General features: G+C 42.4%; 1 protein-coding gene across 4 annotated transcripts in view; it reads right to left on the reverse strand.

Moving 5' to 3' along the window:
- The window catches only part of Auts2 (activator of transcription and developmental regulator AUTS2), an 834,018-nt gene that overhangs the window by 408,018 nt on the left and 408,390 nt on the right, over nt 1–17,610 (reverse strand). For all 4 annotated transcript variants that reach the window (XM_042688154.1, XM_042688153.1, XM_042688152.1 and 1 more), the window contains one exon: nt 6,163–6,264. In XM_042688154.1, coding sequence (XP_042544088.1) covers nt 6,163–6,264 — 102 coding nt within the window. The remainder of the gene's footprint in view (nt 1–6,162; nt 6,265–17,610) is intronic.

Below are 17,610 nucleotides of genomic sequence, written 5' to 3' on the forward strand. Positions count from 1 at the left end.
CAGGCCTGTGGTCTGAGCAACCTAGGGTAGGGTGATATACCTCCCAGGGACTATGTGACATGTCCTGTTCCTGGGAAGGAGGGCCAATTAGTGGATTCAGTGCTGCTTCCTCAAGTGCATTTAGGAGGCATTTGTTGAGTTACTGTATCAATGCATGAACGGATGGTTGGGGTAGAGGGAGGCTCAGGGGGTCCAACATCTTCAGAAGCCCAGTAGGTGTGATTCCTCTTGATGTGACCAGAGGAGAAGGGGAGTGCATGGTTTCTGTTCTGGCATTCTAGAATACCACACATGGGCAACCTCCACAGTGGGCTCGGCTCTGCCATGCCACTGCCTCAGCCCTGAGCTGAGCCCAGCAGCAACAGGAAGCCATGGAGACAGCTCCTCAAAACAGTGTCCCTGCCTCCCACACCCATGGTGCTCTGGAGTGCAACGGAAGGCAGAGCTTAGCCAGGTGCCCACTGACCTGGAAGTCAGCCTGACTCAGAACGAATTACTCGGACATGTCTGTGTTGCTTTCCCAGAAGGAGAAGTGTCCCTCCAGCCCACCCTCGCCCCAGATACACATCATCTCATTATATACCAAAGAAACAGGCATCCTTTGGGTGGGAAAGCTCTGCTCTGCTCGCTTTGCATATATATTGTACATTACTGGGGAGCTGGGAAGAGAAGAGGGCTTTGTTGTGCATATTTGTTCTGGCTATTGTTTATGCAGGTCTGAATGAGGGAACAGTGGGTACCATTTCAATTTCTGATGTCAACATCAAATTACTTATTTAATTTCATGCCTGGCGAAGCATTGTATAGCTACACGCAGAATCATTTCACTTCATTTGTTATGCTGTGCTTTCGTGGCGACTGGCTTGCCTTCCAACTGACAGCTTTAATTACGACATGAATTTGATTGCACTGCTGAGGAATTAACATAATGCAACAAAGCATTTAAACACCCTGCCTGCTAACCCCTCCCCCACACAGGCACGCGCACAGCACACACAGACACATGAAGGAGCACATACTGCCTCCTCTGGTATATTAAAGGCCCACTGAGATGGCCTCAGCCATCAGGTAGAAGGGATACACACCTGCCAACCCACTGTCCTTGCCTCGCTTAAACACAGGAAACAGATCTGTGGCTTCAGGTGGTGACTTCTGGATCTGGCAGAAGCTGTTATAGCAAAGCCCTCTTTTAAGCCATTCTGCCAATGTCCATGGCACTGACAGTCCCTCCCTTGTCACTGGCCCTCTGCTGTGCTCTTCCTGACTAGTAAACAGTCTGCCTGCATCACAGTGGACAAGTGGAAGACACAGTGCCTACGAAATCACCCCAAGATTCTAGCTACAGCCTTGACTAGTGGGACACAACTCCTGGTCACCAGAGGATGGGTCTCAAAGGAGAAGCCAGTAACAGGAACAAGCCTTGATGGACTGATGGTCACGATGAGCTTCATAACTCCTACAGCCTGGCTCCCCAAGGGTCCCAGGGAAGAGTCTCAGCCATGTGAGAGCCCAAGCTTAAGTGTCTACTGAAATCTTTTTTTTTTTTTTTGTCAATCATGGGGGCTGAACTCTGAGCCTGGGCGCTGTCCCTCAGCTCTTCAGCTCAAGGCTAGCACCCTACCACTTGAGCCATAGTGCCACTTCTGGCTTTTTTCTGCATATGTGGTGCTGAGGAATTGAACCCAAGGCTTCATATATGCAAGGCAAACACTCGACCATTGAGTCAACTTCCCAGCCTTCTGCTGAAATCTTAGCTGCAGATATTTGAAAACATCAATGATTTTCATAGTTAGAGATTGTGTAAGTACCTCCAAACCACAGGAAACAACAGTATCACACTATCAAAATGGAAGATGTGGGGATGGGAGTGGTGGCAGATGCCTTCCACCAGCTACCTGGTAGGTGGAGATGGAAGGATTGCAGCCCCGAGTCAACTTGTACAAAAAGCACAGAATCCTTTCTGAAAAAGAACTCAAGTAAAAAGGACTGAGGGTGTGGCTCAAGTTAAGGTTCCTGCTAGCAAGAGTGAGGCTATGCTTCAAAATTCTAGAACAACTCCTCCCCAAATGTTTAGAAACAGATTTTGTATAGCTTGAAATGTGCTATATTTATTTACAGACTTTTTTTAGGAATATATTTACTGGGGACTAGATGATGCTAGGAGGTAAAGGTTTAGAAGAGTATTCTGCAGAGATAAACTTCATGTTCAGTTGCTGTGGGTTTCTGATGTGAAAAAAAGGACTTCCATTTTTTTTCTCATCTGAAGTCTAGGCTGACCAAACTAGACAGCCTTACTATTACTTGATCTTGGAATCAACAATGTTCTAGTTGAACTAAGACCTGAAGATGGGGTTTTTCCTTCAGGAGGAAACCCAAGTTCTCTTGGTTTCAGGGCATTTGCAGTAATACCATCTGCCCACATTCCCACAGAATAAACAGGCCTTATTGGAATTTTTTTAAAGAGCTGCCAACTCATCCATATTTCCAAAGCAATAGGCAGCACAGTGGGCTGTGAGGGGCCTGAGAATGCAAGGCAGGAAAGCATGGTGCTGGCCTGAGGAAAGCCATCAGTTGGCTGGGACGGTGATTTCTGGGCTCATTATTGTCCATCTCCTTCAATATGGGCTTCTCATGCTGAGAGAGGGGTTGTTTGTAGATTTGATTGATGCTATAGCAATATTTGGCACTTATCTTCTGGGATCTCACCACATAGAGGAGAGCCTTCTTAGCATGAGCTATGTGGACTTTGAGGGGCCCGAAATGGGAAAGGGGACATCCACTGACACAAAGCCTCTAAAAGGGAATGTACTACACTTACATCCTTGTGCCTCTCAGTCCCACCTGCCTTTTTTGCCCCTCTGCCACTACGCTATCACCAAAGCTACTCATGACACTCATGATGTTTCACATTTCTCTTTTAACAGCTTCCTAAAACAAGCAATTTCAGAGCTGACTGTACATCTAAAATGGATGTGCTCCATTCATGACTGCCCGAACACGAGGCCCTGGCCAGGATGCCAGCCTGTATATAGGGGTGTATTCCGCCCCTAGGTGAGGCTGGGCTAATTTAAATAGAGTATTTCTAAAATCCTTGCCAATCCTCAGTTTTATCTGACCTATCTGCCCACCTCCACATTCTGCTTTTTTCTCCTGGGGGTAAGAAGGATCATGAAAGGAACCACCACGATAAATAGTTTCCTGCAAGGGTCACAATAAGCTTGTTCACACGTTTCCCTGTAGTGTCTTAAAAAACAAAGACAAAGAAAAGAAGAGCAAGCCAGAATCCCAATAAATGTGCTTGGAGACAAGACTGTGTAAGCTGACAAAGACATTCACCCCCACCACACCCAGCCCCTAAATTAAACAGTTTAAAGTAAAATCATTTTGTTGTTGTTGTTGATCATGGGGCTTGAACTCAGAGCATGAGACCTGTCTCTGAGCTCTTTTGCTCAAGTCTAGCATTCTCCACTCCTTTTTTTTTTTGGTCGTTTGTGGAGCTTGAACTATGGGGCCTGGGTGCTGTTCCCGAGCTCTTCAGCTCAAGGTGAGCACTTTAACGCTTGAACCACAGCTTCATTTGTGAATTTCTGGTGGTTAAATGGAGATAAAAGTCTTATGAGAGTCTTATGAACTTTTCTGCCCAGGCTGGCTTTGAACCACAACCCTCAGATCTCAGCCTCCTGAGTAGCCAGGATTACAGGTATGAGCCACCAGTGCCCAGCAAAGTAAATCTTTTAACTGTAATCCTTTCTACCTTTTCTAGTGGACATGTAAATAGTAAGTCAGAGTAGGTCAAAGGGCTCCTTGTGTCCCAGTATTCATCCCTACTCAGAACACAACTAGTGGTTGATTTTATGTGTCATGACAATGACATAGGGTGCCCAGGCATTTGGGAAACTGCTCTCAGATGAACTGTAGGCTTAAATCAATGCCTGGAGTGAAGCAGTGGGCTCCCCAGGGCGGGCAGGACCTGTCTCTCCTGCAGGCCTAAGGAGACCAAAGGGCTAGAGGGAATTCCTACAGTCTTTCTGCCCAGGACATCTGGATTGTTCATTCTTTCTCTGCCTTCAGAGACAAAGAAATCCCTTTCAGGGACTACATGCCAGCTAGGCTTCAGACCAGAGATGCACCATGAGCCATCCTGGGTCTCCAGCTCACCCATGTACATATGGGATTTCTCCAACTCTGCGCATGGCAGAGCTAGTCTCCCTCACACAGTCTCTCTGTGTCTCTCCTGCCTCAGATGGGTTGGGTTGAGTTTCTCTGGGGAAGCCAGACCAACACAGTGATCATACTTGGAGAGAGGGTCTTGAGTTTGTGACAAATGCTCACAATCAATTCATAACTAAAGGTTTTGAGTTCATTGTTTTTCAGTAAGTTTAACCCCTAAGTTTTGACAACTTCCTCAACTATAAAAATCTGCTTAAGTCAGAAGTAGTATCTGCTCCGTTAAGTAATACTTCATGAATATTTATATAGCCAGTGATTTCTCTGAAGTTTCTCCTTAGTGACTAAGTAAGTTACTACATCCTTGAAGTGAACAACTGAAAGGCCTTGTGAATTTCTTCCCTCTGGCACTATGTTGGGAAGACATAGTTTAGAACATCCAAGCCCTGTGGCTTTATATTTTACAGGCTTTATCCAACTATAACCAGAATTTTTTCTTATTCTTTTTATCTGACAGGTACAAAAACCCAAACTTTAGTAATACAGTACCTTGATTAGTCTCATTTTGAGAATACCAATTACAAAAGATTTGAATATATCATTGAAAATGGCCAAGACTGATGGCACTGGAGGGAGGGAAGTTGGGCACTCCTGGCCTCCCCTTGCTAGGCGGGCACTCTTTTACTGAACTACACCTCCAGTTCTTTTCATGCTGGTTATTTTTTTATTTTTTATTTTGGGTACGGTCGTGGGGCCTGAACTCTGGGCCTGGGCGCTGTCCCTCAGCTCTTCAGCTCAAGGCTAGTGCTCTACCACTTGAGCCACAGCGCCACTTCGAGCTTTTTTCTTTTTGCTTATGTGGTGCTGAGGAATTGAACCCAGGGCCTCATGCATGCAAGGCAAGCGCTCTACCACTAAGCCACCTTCCCAGCCCCATGCTGGTTATTTTTTAGAGAAGACCTTGCCTTTGCCTCATTACATCTGGACTGCAATTTGCCTATTTTAGGCTTCCTACCTTCCTGGGATGACAGGCATGTGTCACTATGGCCAGTGTCTTTTGCTGAGATGGAAACTAAAAACTTTTCTACTTGGGCTGGTCTCAAACTGTGATTCTCCTGATCTCAGCCTCCCAAGTAGCTGGAATTGCAGGTATGAACCATCATGCTTGTTTTGATGGCAATTTATAAAAATTACTGTTATAGAGGTTCTATACAGAGGAGCTACAGTTATGTAAGTCAGGTCATAAGTAAATTTCTTTTTGGACAATGTCACCCCTTCCCTTGTTCTCTCCCAGTTTTTCCTTCTTGGCCCAACCAACAAGTTGTATAGTTCATTTTCTGCATAGTGTCTAGTGAGTACCACTGCTACATTTGTTTACCCTTGGTCCCTCCAAGGGTGCACCCCTTAGCCTACCTAAGACAGACAAATGAACAAACAAGACAAAAGGAAAAGCAAAGCAACAACGAAGAAAAACCCTCATTTCCACTTTGATGGAAATTTTTTTAAATCTCAGATACAAAATCAGTAATAGGTAAGTTAGACTAAAAGGGACCAGATATCCTCTCCCACTTAAAGTGACAGAAGAACTGGAAGAAATGTCCGACAGCAGAGCTGAAAGCAGACATGTGAGATGTCTCACGACATCTGAGAAGCGGCTGAGTGGTGCCACCTCAGCGCCATGGATTCATTCTCATTTCTAACACTAACAGAATATAATCACTTCCTTTTACAATCTAGTGCTTCTAAAGTAACAATTACTCCTAGCTATATCCTAATTTGTGAAAGTAGTAGATCTTGAGTCAAATTACATTTTGGAATGCCATTATAACTGCAAGGCCCAAGTGCACGCCACAAAGTGCTCTGCAGGGATGGGGCATTGTGAAAGCCAAGCCTGCGTGGAGGTGAAGGAGTACATTACAGTGCTGGGCTGCAGTGAACACTGCTGCACAGTGCCAGGCCAGGCCTGAGTCAGGGCTATGCATGCCCAGTACTCACGTCGCTGAGCCTCTCCCGGGAGCTGCTCCGGTGGAAGCCCTTGGAGTCCCCGCTGCCACTCTCGCTGTCGCTGTCCCTGCAGCTGTTCTGTCCTGGTTTGAGCTAAAGGGAAAGAACAAAAAGGACAAAGTCAGTGGCATCCTCACACGCATGTCTCCTGGCCCATGATCTCTAAGCCTGTCAAGTGAGCAGTTCTGAGCAGGGTGAGGCAAGCTGCCACAGACAGCAGCATGTGGGCAGGGTGAGAAATCCGTGGACCCGGGCACAAAATGCAAGCCACAGGCCAGGGCACAGAACATAATCCCCGGGCCAGGCTCAGAACACAATCCATGGGCCAGGCCACAGAACGCAACCCATGGGCCTGGGCACGGAACGCAACCTGTAAGACTCCATTTCCACCTACGGAAGTTGGACACAGAGGCCCAGGCCTCTGATCCCAGAAAAAAACAGAAGCATACAAAGCAGGCAATGATGTACTCTTTACTTGACTTATATAGTTATAACCCCTCTGTACATTACCTTTATAATACCAATTAAAAAACTTAAAAAGTTAAAAAAAATACAGGCAATGGTAGTTCAGGAGTGTCTGGGTGGGAAATGAGATCCTACCCTACAAAAATCAGTAAAAAGCAAAGCTGGAGGCATGACACAGTGGTACTGTGCCAGTCTAGCAAGTGCAAGGTACTGAGCTCAAACTCCTGCATTCCCTAAAAAGACCAAATAATGCCTACAGCCTAAGTAAGTTACCCTAGAACATGTGCTACAAATATTTATTCATTTCCTTAGCTGGGCCAGAACCAAGGATTAGAGATAGGAAGAGAACTGGGAAGGGGAGAATGAGTTTAAATTCTAGTGGTTTCTATATACTTGGCCATTTCTGATTTTTCTTTAAGAGAGAACAATAAAAAAGATTTAACACAATATTGAAATCATCAGTGTACTGGCAACTATATGTGGATCATGAGTGTATGACACGGTCACTAATCATGTTTTCCAAGATGTTTGTAAGTGTACAAAGCCCCACATGAGGTGCCACTCCAGTGAAAACAAACATAGCAATACAAGAAAACAATGAAAGCAAAATCGAAGAGCAGCCAGGGATGCTCCGGGGAAGAGTGGTGGCTTCTGCAGCTTGGGTTCTGAAAAGTTGGAGCACAAGTGGTATGGTGGCAAGGAAAGGGGAGCCCTCCAGATGGGCCAGAGGCAAGAAAAGGAAGGAAGTAAGCCAGCTCTCCTTTTAGGGAGCAAACAAGAGCAGGCGAACATTTTTCTAGGCTCAGAGATGGAACTACCAAGGACTAGAAGAGACAGTACTTAGCAAATTTTGGCCTGCAGGTCTTCCAGAGCTTGGGAGCTGAGCAGGGAAATGGGCCTGTGATGAGTGGACGGCGAGTCTGAATGGGCATTCTCTGTCCCTTCAACTTGCTCCTTATTGCCCATGTCAGACCTCGCTGTGGCCAGCCAGCCAGGGGCCTCCCCCGCTCTGGCCCCAGACCAAGCACTGCTTTATGCCCTCAAGTCCATTTCTGTCCCTTTCTACCCTACGATGTCTTCTGCAGTAAGCTCAGGAAGGGTCTAAGGTGACTTTGTGTCCAGCCCCAGAAGTCTTGGTCTTCTGGTGAGTTCACATGAACTTCACTGCTTCTGAGCTAATTCAACTACAGCTGTCTGAGGGGTTTTTATTATTACGGAATAAAAAATGTTAATCTTTATACTGAGAACAGACAAAAGAGGGTGTATGTGTGTGTGCACGTGTGTGTGCGTGCATGTGTGTGTGTGTGTGTGTGTGTGTGCGTGTGTGTGTACCAGTAGTGGGGCTTGGACTTGGGGCTTGGATGCTCTCCTTGAGATTTTTTTTCTCAAGGCTAGCACTCTACCACTTGATCCATAGCTCTATTTCCGGTCAATTGGTGCCAACAGTCTGATGAATTTTTCTGCTCAGGCTAGCTCTGAACCACGATCCTCAGATCTCAGCCTGCTCAGCAGGCAGGATTCCAGACATGAGTTATGGAGCTGACAGAGGATTTTATTGCGGTCTACTACCTCCCTGTATCTTGCACACCTGTGTCTATTCTGCCATCTCTTCACCCGAGAGTCCCCAGATGTAATGTTAGCTTCACCACCTCTAGGCTTTGTAGTCAAGATGTTTTCAAAGCTCAGTCCTTAAAATAATACTTAAACTAGCATGTCAGTTTTCTCATTAATGCCTTTTTACAAGCACATTTTAAGTTCAAAAAAGCCTACTGATAGGATGCAGTTATATTAAGATCTGTGTGTAGAGAAGGTCCTGTAGCTCTAAGGTAGGACTGAAACACTGGCTACACTCTTCTCAGAGCCTGTCTGAGGACCCACCTCCACTCCTACCCCCACCTCCACCTACCTCCACCCACCCCACCTCCACCCCCACTCCCACTCACCCCACCCCACCCCCACCATGTGCCAGAAGGTAGACGCACCAAGGAAGACAGATAGAAGCATGGGTGAAGACAGAAACACAGGGGAAGATGAACAGATGTGTGGAGAAAGACGAAAGCATGAGGGTAAGATGGAAGCATAGGGAAGGTAGAAAGTACAGGATGGGCCCCAAGTCACAGTGATCCAGCAACTAAACCCAGATTTCTGGGCTATAGACCTCCGTGCCCATTTGGGTACATAATGCAGAAGGGTGACTCTGCACTGCTTTGGTTCTCTTTACATAGTCTTCATACATTGTGAGGCCCAACTACAAAGAAAGGAATCTTGTTAGGTGAGGGTTGATCTTGTTAAGACATGCTTATAAAAATCAGTTCTCCAGCTAAGATGAGAAATACACATCTAAGTGGGAATTAGAGAATAAGACAACCTAGGCTTCTTGTGATATCTGTCTGGCTTAACAAGGTCTGGGCATTTCCCTTGGGTTTTTGCCATGCTTTTCCACAAAAGAAAAGCAATGATCTTAACAAGGTGCCACAGCAGACTTCTGTGGCTGTGGGCAACGTCAGTTATAGGACTAAGTGTGGATCTGGGCTGAGGGCGAAGCCCATGGAGGATAGAGCAGAGGGGTTGGCTTGCCCGAGTTCCCAGTGCCCTGCTGTCAAACACACTTCTGTAAATTCTCCTTGGACAGCCTTAACATAAACCCACCCCACACTACCCCTTCTTCCTCCAAATCCAGGCTCAAGTTTAAAGGAAACTTAGGATTTTAAGTTGTCAGCCAGCTCAATATTTCAAAGGCATGGACTGACTATAGTAAATACTAAAGTTAAACCACAAGATTTCAGTCAAGACGTGTTCATTCCTAATCCCATGAATATATTTTCAAACAAGCATTTTCAACCGCAGCCAATGGATCATTCCGGCTGGCAAAGCCAACTGAGAAGTTGTAATCCTTCACCTGAAACTCCCAGCTATTACCTACAACCAGGAGACACTGCAAAGTCCAGGTGCCGGCTTAAACACTTAAAGACCCAAGAAAATTGATCTGCTTGCATTGACTGATCTGAGCATCTATGGCAGCTATTATAAAAAAGCTTTTGTTAAAACAGAAGCAATAAGATTTCTTCCTACTAGGCTTGAGATACTTCAAGAACACTTTATCTAGTTAGAAATTACTGTAACACATTCTCTAATGCCAGAAGTTTTTCCCCACTAGAATACCACATCGTTTAAACAAATAAATTAGAATAAAAGGAAGGGAAAAGTGTATCTGGCATGAGTGGCAGTAATTCTATTCCTAAGAAATGTCTTCCATAAAAACAGGAGCCCGTTCCCATTTTTCACTAGATTACAGTGTCAAGAACATCATGTTCCCAATTCAGAAATAGTGATCTCATTACAGTGTTAGCTGTCACTAATGGCTAATTAGGAAAATACCCACTAATGCCTTTATCACCATTAATGAACATGGAACCAAGGGGTCACTACCCTGGGCTACAGGAGGATGGGGTGATTCTGTGGCCCTATATCAAGCATCTGCAAGCTAGGCTATGCCATGGAAGTTCAAAGAACATACTAGACACTTGGCAGGTGTCACTAGTCCATCAAGGAAGGATTACAGAAAAAACAGCATGGGGAAGGTATCTGTGCAAGGAACTTGAGGGGAAGGGTGTGAATTATGGGGCACAAGGCAGAAATGGCCAGCAGTTACCTCCTTCCTTCCACACCTCTGCTTCCTTGAAGCAACAAAGATCACATTTCAGACTACTGAATTTTCCTGCAGGGATCTGGATGAGCTCATTTTAAAAACATTTTACCAAGTGTCAATGAGCTCAAAGGCATCTTTTTAGTGAAAAATTTTAAATTGCCCACAGACTTCAGTCCCTTTAAAGCAGAACACGCTTAATCCTATAAAATGTTGTTGTGTTTTTCAAGATAAAATTGTCTCCAAATGGATTCACAGACTGGGATACGTTTACATACTGTTTTATTCCTTATGCTTTCAGAAGCATTCAGATGAGGGATACACAATACATGAGACTTTAATGAAAAATCAACTAACAGAGAATGACAACTACAGATTGTCAGGTTGGGTAGAAAAATATTCTTTTTTTTAAAATTTTATTTTATTGTGAGAATACCGTACAGAGGAGTTACAATTACATGGGCAAGATAACGAGTACATTTCTTATCAGGTATTGTTGCCTCCTCTTTGTTTCCCCTTCCCATCCCATCTCATACTCCCCCCACGTCCCCTCACCCGAGCCTCCCCCCACTCCACCAAAGTTGTAAAGTTCATTTTTCGACATAACAATTTGTACATCTCATTGTTGCAATGGGTCCACCTGTATCCCTAGTTAAATGATTTGTTTTTGCCCTTCCCCTCCAAAAATTATATCAACATCAAATACAGTGAAAGCAGGGGTTATACCATGGGGGAGGGACATACAAAGCAACATAGAAATCATCTTATAAATATGTTAGAAACAGTTGCATGAAAGAAAAAAAAACATTTGAATACTTATCTTGGGACTCATTCCCCTAACATCAATTTATCTGACCTTTTCTGCTTGAATCAGACATATATTAGTTATTGCAAATAAGGGAAACTATGGGACCTAAGTTTCTTTGGGACTGGCTTACTTCACTTAATATAATTTTTTCCAAGTCTTTCTATTTCCTAACAAATGGGGCAATGTTATTCTTTCTGATGGAGGCATAGAATTCCATTGCGTATATATACCACATTTTCTTGATCCATTCATCTACTGAGGGGCATCTGGGTTGGTTCCATATCTTAGCTATGATAAATAATGCTGCAATAGACATAGTTGTGCTGGTAGCTTTAGTATGGTCTTGTTTGTGATCATTTGGGTAAATGCCCAAAAGTGGGATTGCTGGGTCATAAGGGAGCTCTATGTGGAGTCTTTTGAGGAACCTCCATACTGCTTTCCAAAGTGGCTGAACAAATTTTTACAAAATGAAAATAATATCGTATTCTTAAGTGTACAACAGTAAGTTGTATATAAAAACTGAAAATTAAGCTGGGTGGGTTATGCCTGGAATTCTAGCTACTCAGGAGACTGAGATCTAAGGATTGTGGTTTAAAGCCAGCCTGGACAATAAAGTCTATGAGACTTTTTTTAATTTTTATTTTATTGTAAAGATGCTGTACAGAGGGGTACAGTTACATGAGTAAGGTAATGAGTACATTTCTTGTTGAGCATTGTTACCCCTCATTTGTTGTTCTCCCACTATCCCTTATCCCCCCATCCCTCCCATGAGACTGTTATGTCCAATAATCTATTAGGAAAAAGCTAGAAGTGGCTGTGGCTCAAAGTGATAGAATGCTATCCTTGAGTAAAAGAATCTCAGAGACAGCTCCAGGGCCCAGAGTTCAAACCCCAGGACTTCAAACCCCAGGACCAGTTTAAATAAATAAATAAATACATACACACATACACACAAACATACATACATACATAAAGTTCTGGACATGAGGGCCAGTCAAGGAATTGTTGAAATTTCTCTAAGATCATAGAATCAGAAGCTATTTTGCTAATTCATTAACAATTAGGGAATTTTTTAAATGACTGCTTGATCATCTTAAAATCACTCATTAGTAAACTTTAAATATTAAAAATACTTGCCTTCCCAATCTACATCAAGTATAAATGGAGTGAAAAATCAATAAAGAGGTTAAAAGAAAGAAGAAAAATGGCAACAAAGAAAATCCTAAGGCTAGGTTTATTAGTTCTCACACTAATATAAGTAGATTCAATTCCCATTTTGAGCCAAGCAAGGACAGCTAGTGTATGACAGGCTGTGCAGACACAATTACTTATCAGATATAAAGGTCTCTGGAGTTTAAGAAAAGAACAAGGAGTAGACAAGTTTGAAATAGATGGTGGGATGGACAAAGGGCACAACCTATTTACTATTCATACTATAAGCCAGAGGCTGAAATTATAAAACTTTATACGAAAGTAAAAATATTTTAATGAAGAAAAACCAATCAAAAGAAGGAAACTTGATTAACATCTTAGTAACTAGAGAACAGCAAAACTAAAGGAGGTCATGAGATAAAGGTGGGAAAATGCACTATGGGACATCACCTCTACCTGAACATATACTAGGACACAATGAATACTAGAATACATTTCAAATTATGGAAATTACACCAGAAGACTCCTGTGATGATCAAAATCAGTATCTTGAACTACTTCATTCTTTTATAAACTTTTGAGAAAGAGATTTAAGAAAATTCTCTTCCATAAGTATAACTGATTCAAAGAGAAAACAGACATGCACGTGCACACACACACACACACCATCAACATAAAAAATTAAGATCAAAATAGAAAATGGAAGAAAATGAGAGATGGGTAATACTGCTCAAAAAGAAATGTATTCATTACCCTACTTACATAACTGTAACCCTTCCACACATTATGTTTATAATAAAAAAAGAAAATTATAAATATATAAAAATTTGTAAGATGCTGCAAAATCTTTTTACTTCTTTTATATCTTCTGGACTTACAAATTTCCTATATATTTTTTACATGGGCAATTACAATTACATGGGCAAGATAATGAGTACAGTTCTTATCAAGCATTGTAGCCTCCTCCTTTGTTTCCCCTTCCTATCCCTTCCCATCCTCCCCACCCCCACCAAAGTTGTAAAGTTCGTTTTTTCCACATAACGACTTGTACATCTCATTGTTGTAATGGATCCACCTGTATCCCTATTTAAACGCTAGCAAGATTAATAGAAAGCCCACGGATTGGGAGAAGATCTTCACTAGCCTTACAACAGACAAGGGTCTCGTATCTAAAATATACCTGGAACTCAAAAAATTAAATCCCCCAACAACAAATCTTCAAAGAAACAACTGCCCAATAAATAAGTGGGCTAAAGACTTAAAGAGAAACTTCTCTGAAGAGGAAAGAAGGATGGCCAATAGACACATGAAGAAATGCTCAACCTCCTTAGCCATAAAAGAAATGCAAATCAAAACAACATTGAGATACCACCTCACCCCAGTTAGAATGGCTAATAACAACAGATGCTGGAGGGGATGTGGACAGAAGGGAACCTTACTGCATTTTTGGCAGGAGTGTAAACTTGTTCAACGACTTTGGAAAGTAGTATGGAGGTTCCTCAAAAGACTCCACATAGAGCTCCCTTATGACCCAGCAATCCCACTTTTGGGCATTTACCCAAATGATCACAAACAAGACCATACTAAAGCTACCAGCACAACTATGTTTATTGCAGCATTATTTACCATAACTAAGATACAGAACCAACCCAGATGCCCCTCAGTAGATGAATGGATCAAGAAAATGTGGTATATATACACAATGGAATTCTATGCCTCCATCAGAAAGAATAACATTGCCCCATTTGTTAGGAAATAGAAAGACTTGGAAAAAATTATATTAAGTGAAGTAAGCCAGTCCCAAAGAAACTTAGGTCCCATAGTTTCCCTTATTTGCAATAACTAGTATATGTCTGAGTCAAGCAGAAAAGGTCAGATAAGTTCATGTTAGGGAAATGAACCCTAAGATATGTATTCAAATGTTTTTTTTCTTTCAGGTGATTGTTTCTAACACATTTATAAGATTATTTCTTTGTTGCTTTGTATGTCCCTCCCCCATGGTATAACCCCTGCCTTCACTGTATTTGAGGTTGGTATAATTTGTGGAGGGGAAGGAAAAAAAATTTCCTATATTTTTAAAGAAAAAATATAAGAGAAATAGCCTAAGTATAGAGATCAAAAGAAATATTTAAAAAATGCAAATAAGATTGAAAAGCAACTACAAGGAAAATCCATGGAATGAAATTCTAAAACTGAAAAAAAACCAACAGAATGAGTTATAAATAGTACCACTTGACCATGTACACAGTTATAATTGAGTAACTCACAAATCTTGTGTGAATAGAGATGACAAAATAAGGAAGAGAGAAAAATAAAATATAATGGCTGGTTTATAAATTATAATCATAAGTGACACACTGTGTGTTCTTGTCCAAGCCAGATCAAATATTTTACAATTTTAGAGAAGATTGAAAAATATCAATGTTAGGTATCCAGAGTCTCAGCAGCAACCTAACAAAATTCTAGCAGGGAATAGCTTTCTCCATGAAAAAAGCTAGAGAAATCTGATGAGATACAACCAACTGCATTTAGTACTAGGTGAAAGGTAAGGCCATTATATTGTACACAATTTTTCAGAAGAGTACAGTTTCCACCATTGTGTCAATTAACCCAAAAGGAATTTCTGAGGTGGTAGTGCAGTGCTGTTCTAAAACTAAGGTATGGCAGGGTTCATACAACTCTATGAACATACTACAATTTGTTTGTGTTGCTACAATGAGTGATTTTTATGATGTGGTAACTGTATTTCAGGAAAGAAGTTCATTGTAGATGATTCTCTTCAGATGAATCTTTTACTGCAAGAAGAGTCTAAGTTGCTCAGCTCAGGCTCACAGAAGAGCTCCTTTCCCTACAGTCATAGTTATGTAGCTCAGACGTAGTGCGCTTGCCTAGCACACACACAGGCCCTGGGTTCCATCCCCAGGACTGTGCCGGGAAGGGAGGGAGGGAGAGAAGGAGGAGGGAGGTTGGAGGAGGGAGGAGGAGGGAAGGAACAAGGGATAGAGGAGGAAGGGAAGAAAGGAGGGAAGAAATCTAATAATGGGAGTATACAGAAGACACATATCTTGAGGGCCAGTCTCAAATTCTGCCTACTGTAATGTGTTCTAAAAGAAAAGAGGGAGGCAGTGAGGGTGTCGGACTGCTATCCTAGCTGCTCAAAGGCCAAGATGAAAGGATTAGAATTCAAGGCCATCCTGGGCCAAAAGTTAGGCACAGTGTCCCATGTGTGTTATTCTAAGCTGAGTGGGATGAGAAGTTCCAGGCCAACTTGGGGTGGGGGGCATTGAGAGGTGAGGGGTATTATGGTGATGGTTTTGGGACTCTATCTCAAAGGAATAAGGTGGATATCCCAGCTACAGATGTATGGTCTAACACAGGGAGATCAAAGTCCAGGCAAAAAGGCCTGAAGGCATGTAGATCATCTGCCTAAAAAAACACCAGACTTTGAGGTCCAATCTTAATACTGCTTAAAAAAAAAAAAACAAGAGGAAAATGCCTCTAACTTCACATATCACAAAAATCACATCATGGGGTTAGAGGGTTCCATCAGTGCAGAGGAGGAGACGGCTCTCACTGAGCCTGGGCTCACAGGCACCAGGCCTATCAAAGGGGTACTCACAAATGCACTGAACATGCTGTTGCTCAGAGAATGACTTGACGTTGTACTATCAGCTGGGAAAGAAAACCACTGAGGTTCTTCAACTTCCCAAACACGTATGTTACTCAGTGGACTCCAGAGAAGTAGAAAAAACTGTAAGTTAATAAAAAAGAGGAAAATAAGCAAAGATCAATGTAACATACAGTCTGTAGCACAAACAAGAAGCAGTGAAGACAATGAAGAACACTCTCATTGACTCTGACAAGTGTACAGGAGACACACTCAAACCACAGAGCAGGACTTTCAGCATCCTGGCTCTCATCGGATGAGTGGCAGCTCTAGTCTGTAACTTGGCCCAGGCTGTTGGGATACTCATCCTTTATAACTTAGTTATACAAAGGCAAGACAGGGAGAGGTCCGAAGTCACACTGGTTTTGTGACTCACATCACAGTCTACAACATGGGAGCCACTCTTAGGTTAAATCAGATAAAGTCATGGCTACATACTTCACTTCATTTTGGACCAAAAAACAGTCTAAAGGATACAAGAAAACTAAAATGCTGCACAACAGTATGATTAAAGACAAGAGCTGAGTTGAACAGAAGGTGTTTGGGGTTCCTTGGGTAAAACTGGACTAAAATAGGAAACTGTTTTCAAATAGACTCAAAATTCACTCACAATACACATATGTGATAGAAAAATAATCTGATGAAGAAACGTCTGCTCTAGTAAAGTGTGTAGGTTTCTGGAAATAAAATTTTAATTATTAAAAATATAAAAATTTGGAGAAAGAATTACTAGTTTTTTCAAGGGTGAATATACAAAAATAACAAGCACATAAAACCCACATCTGTGTTTTTCTATAAAATACATGTTTCAAGGAACTTTAAAAAAAATGATTTGGGGGGCTGGGCAGTTGGCTCAATGGTGGAGTGCTTGTCTTGCATGCACAAGGCCCTGGGTTCAATTTCTCAGCACCACATAAGCAGAAAAAAGCCGGAAGTGGCACTGCGGCTCAAGTGGTAGGATACTAGCCTTGAACTGAAGAGCTGAGGGACAGCACCCAGGCCAAGTTCAGCCCTCACAACAGACCCCTCAAGAAAATGATTTGGCATTCTTCAAAGTAATTACCACCCTCAAACAAAGTGTTTATGCTTTTTTATTTCCTCCTCTAATGTGAAATAAATGGCTAATGTAGGGTGTGTGAAAGCTATATCCTAGGGATTTGGAACCAAACTGACCAAGGAAGGGACAATGTGCATGTCACCAACACAAGAACATTATGGAAAAAGGTAACCCACATCCACAAATACACAGTGATAATAAAAGAAAGGGAGGAAAACTTCAAGAGACAAATATCTCACCAGCTACTTTTGGAGGGCCTACTTCATAAGTGGGGGAAAAAAGACTAGCCAAGAATCAAGTACGCAGAACTGCTGGTAGCTAAAGATCAGAAAAAGGGCAAATCAGACAATCAATATGTGTCTCCTTGGATTAGAACACAACAGTGCTATGAAGAGCTTTTCTCCTGCCCCAACACCCAAACCAAACCTGGACCTAATCAATCTATAGGGCACAGGGGGAATTTACAGAAGATGTAAGAGACAGGGACAGGTATCAGATCACACACCAGGAGACTCAAGCAGTAAATCTAGGGATCACACATCTGCCTTAATGGTTGAACAGAAGAGTACATACAGAAAGGTGGAAATGAGTGAACAGGACTCAGCAACACCTCAGATAACTAGCACACAGAGACCTTATTTTAT

Source organism: Dipodomys spectabilis, unplaced genomic scaffold (assembly GCF_019054845.1).
Source record: "Dipodomys spectabilis isolate Male_0828 unplaced genomic scaffold, ASM1905484v1 ptg000112l, whole genome shotgun sequence".
NCBI lineage: Eukaryota > Metazoa > Chordata > Mammalia > Rodentia > Heteromyidae > Dipodomys > Dipodomys spectabilis.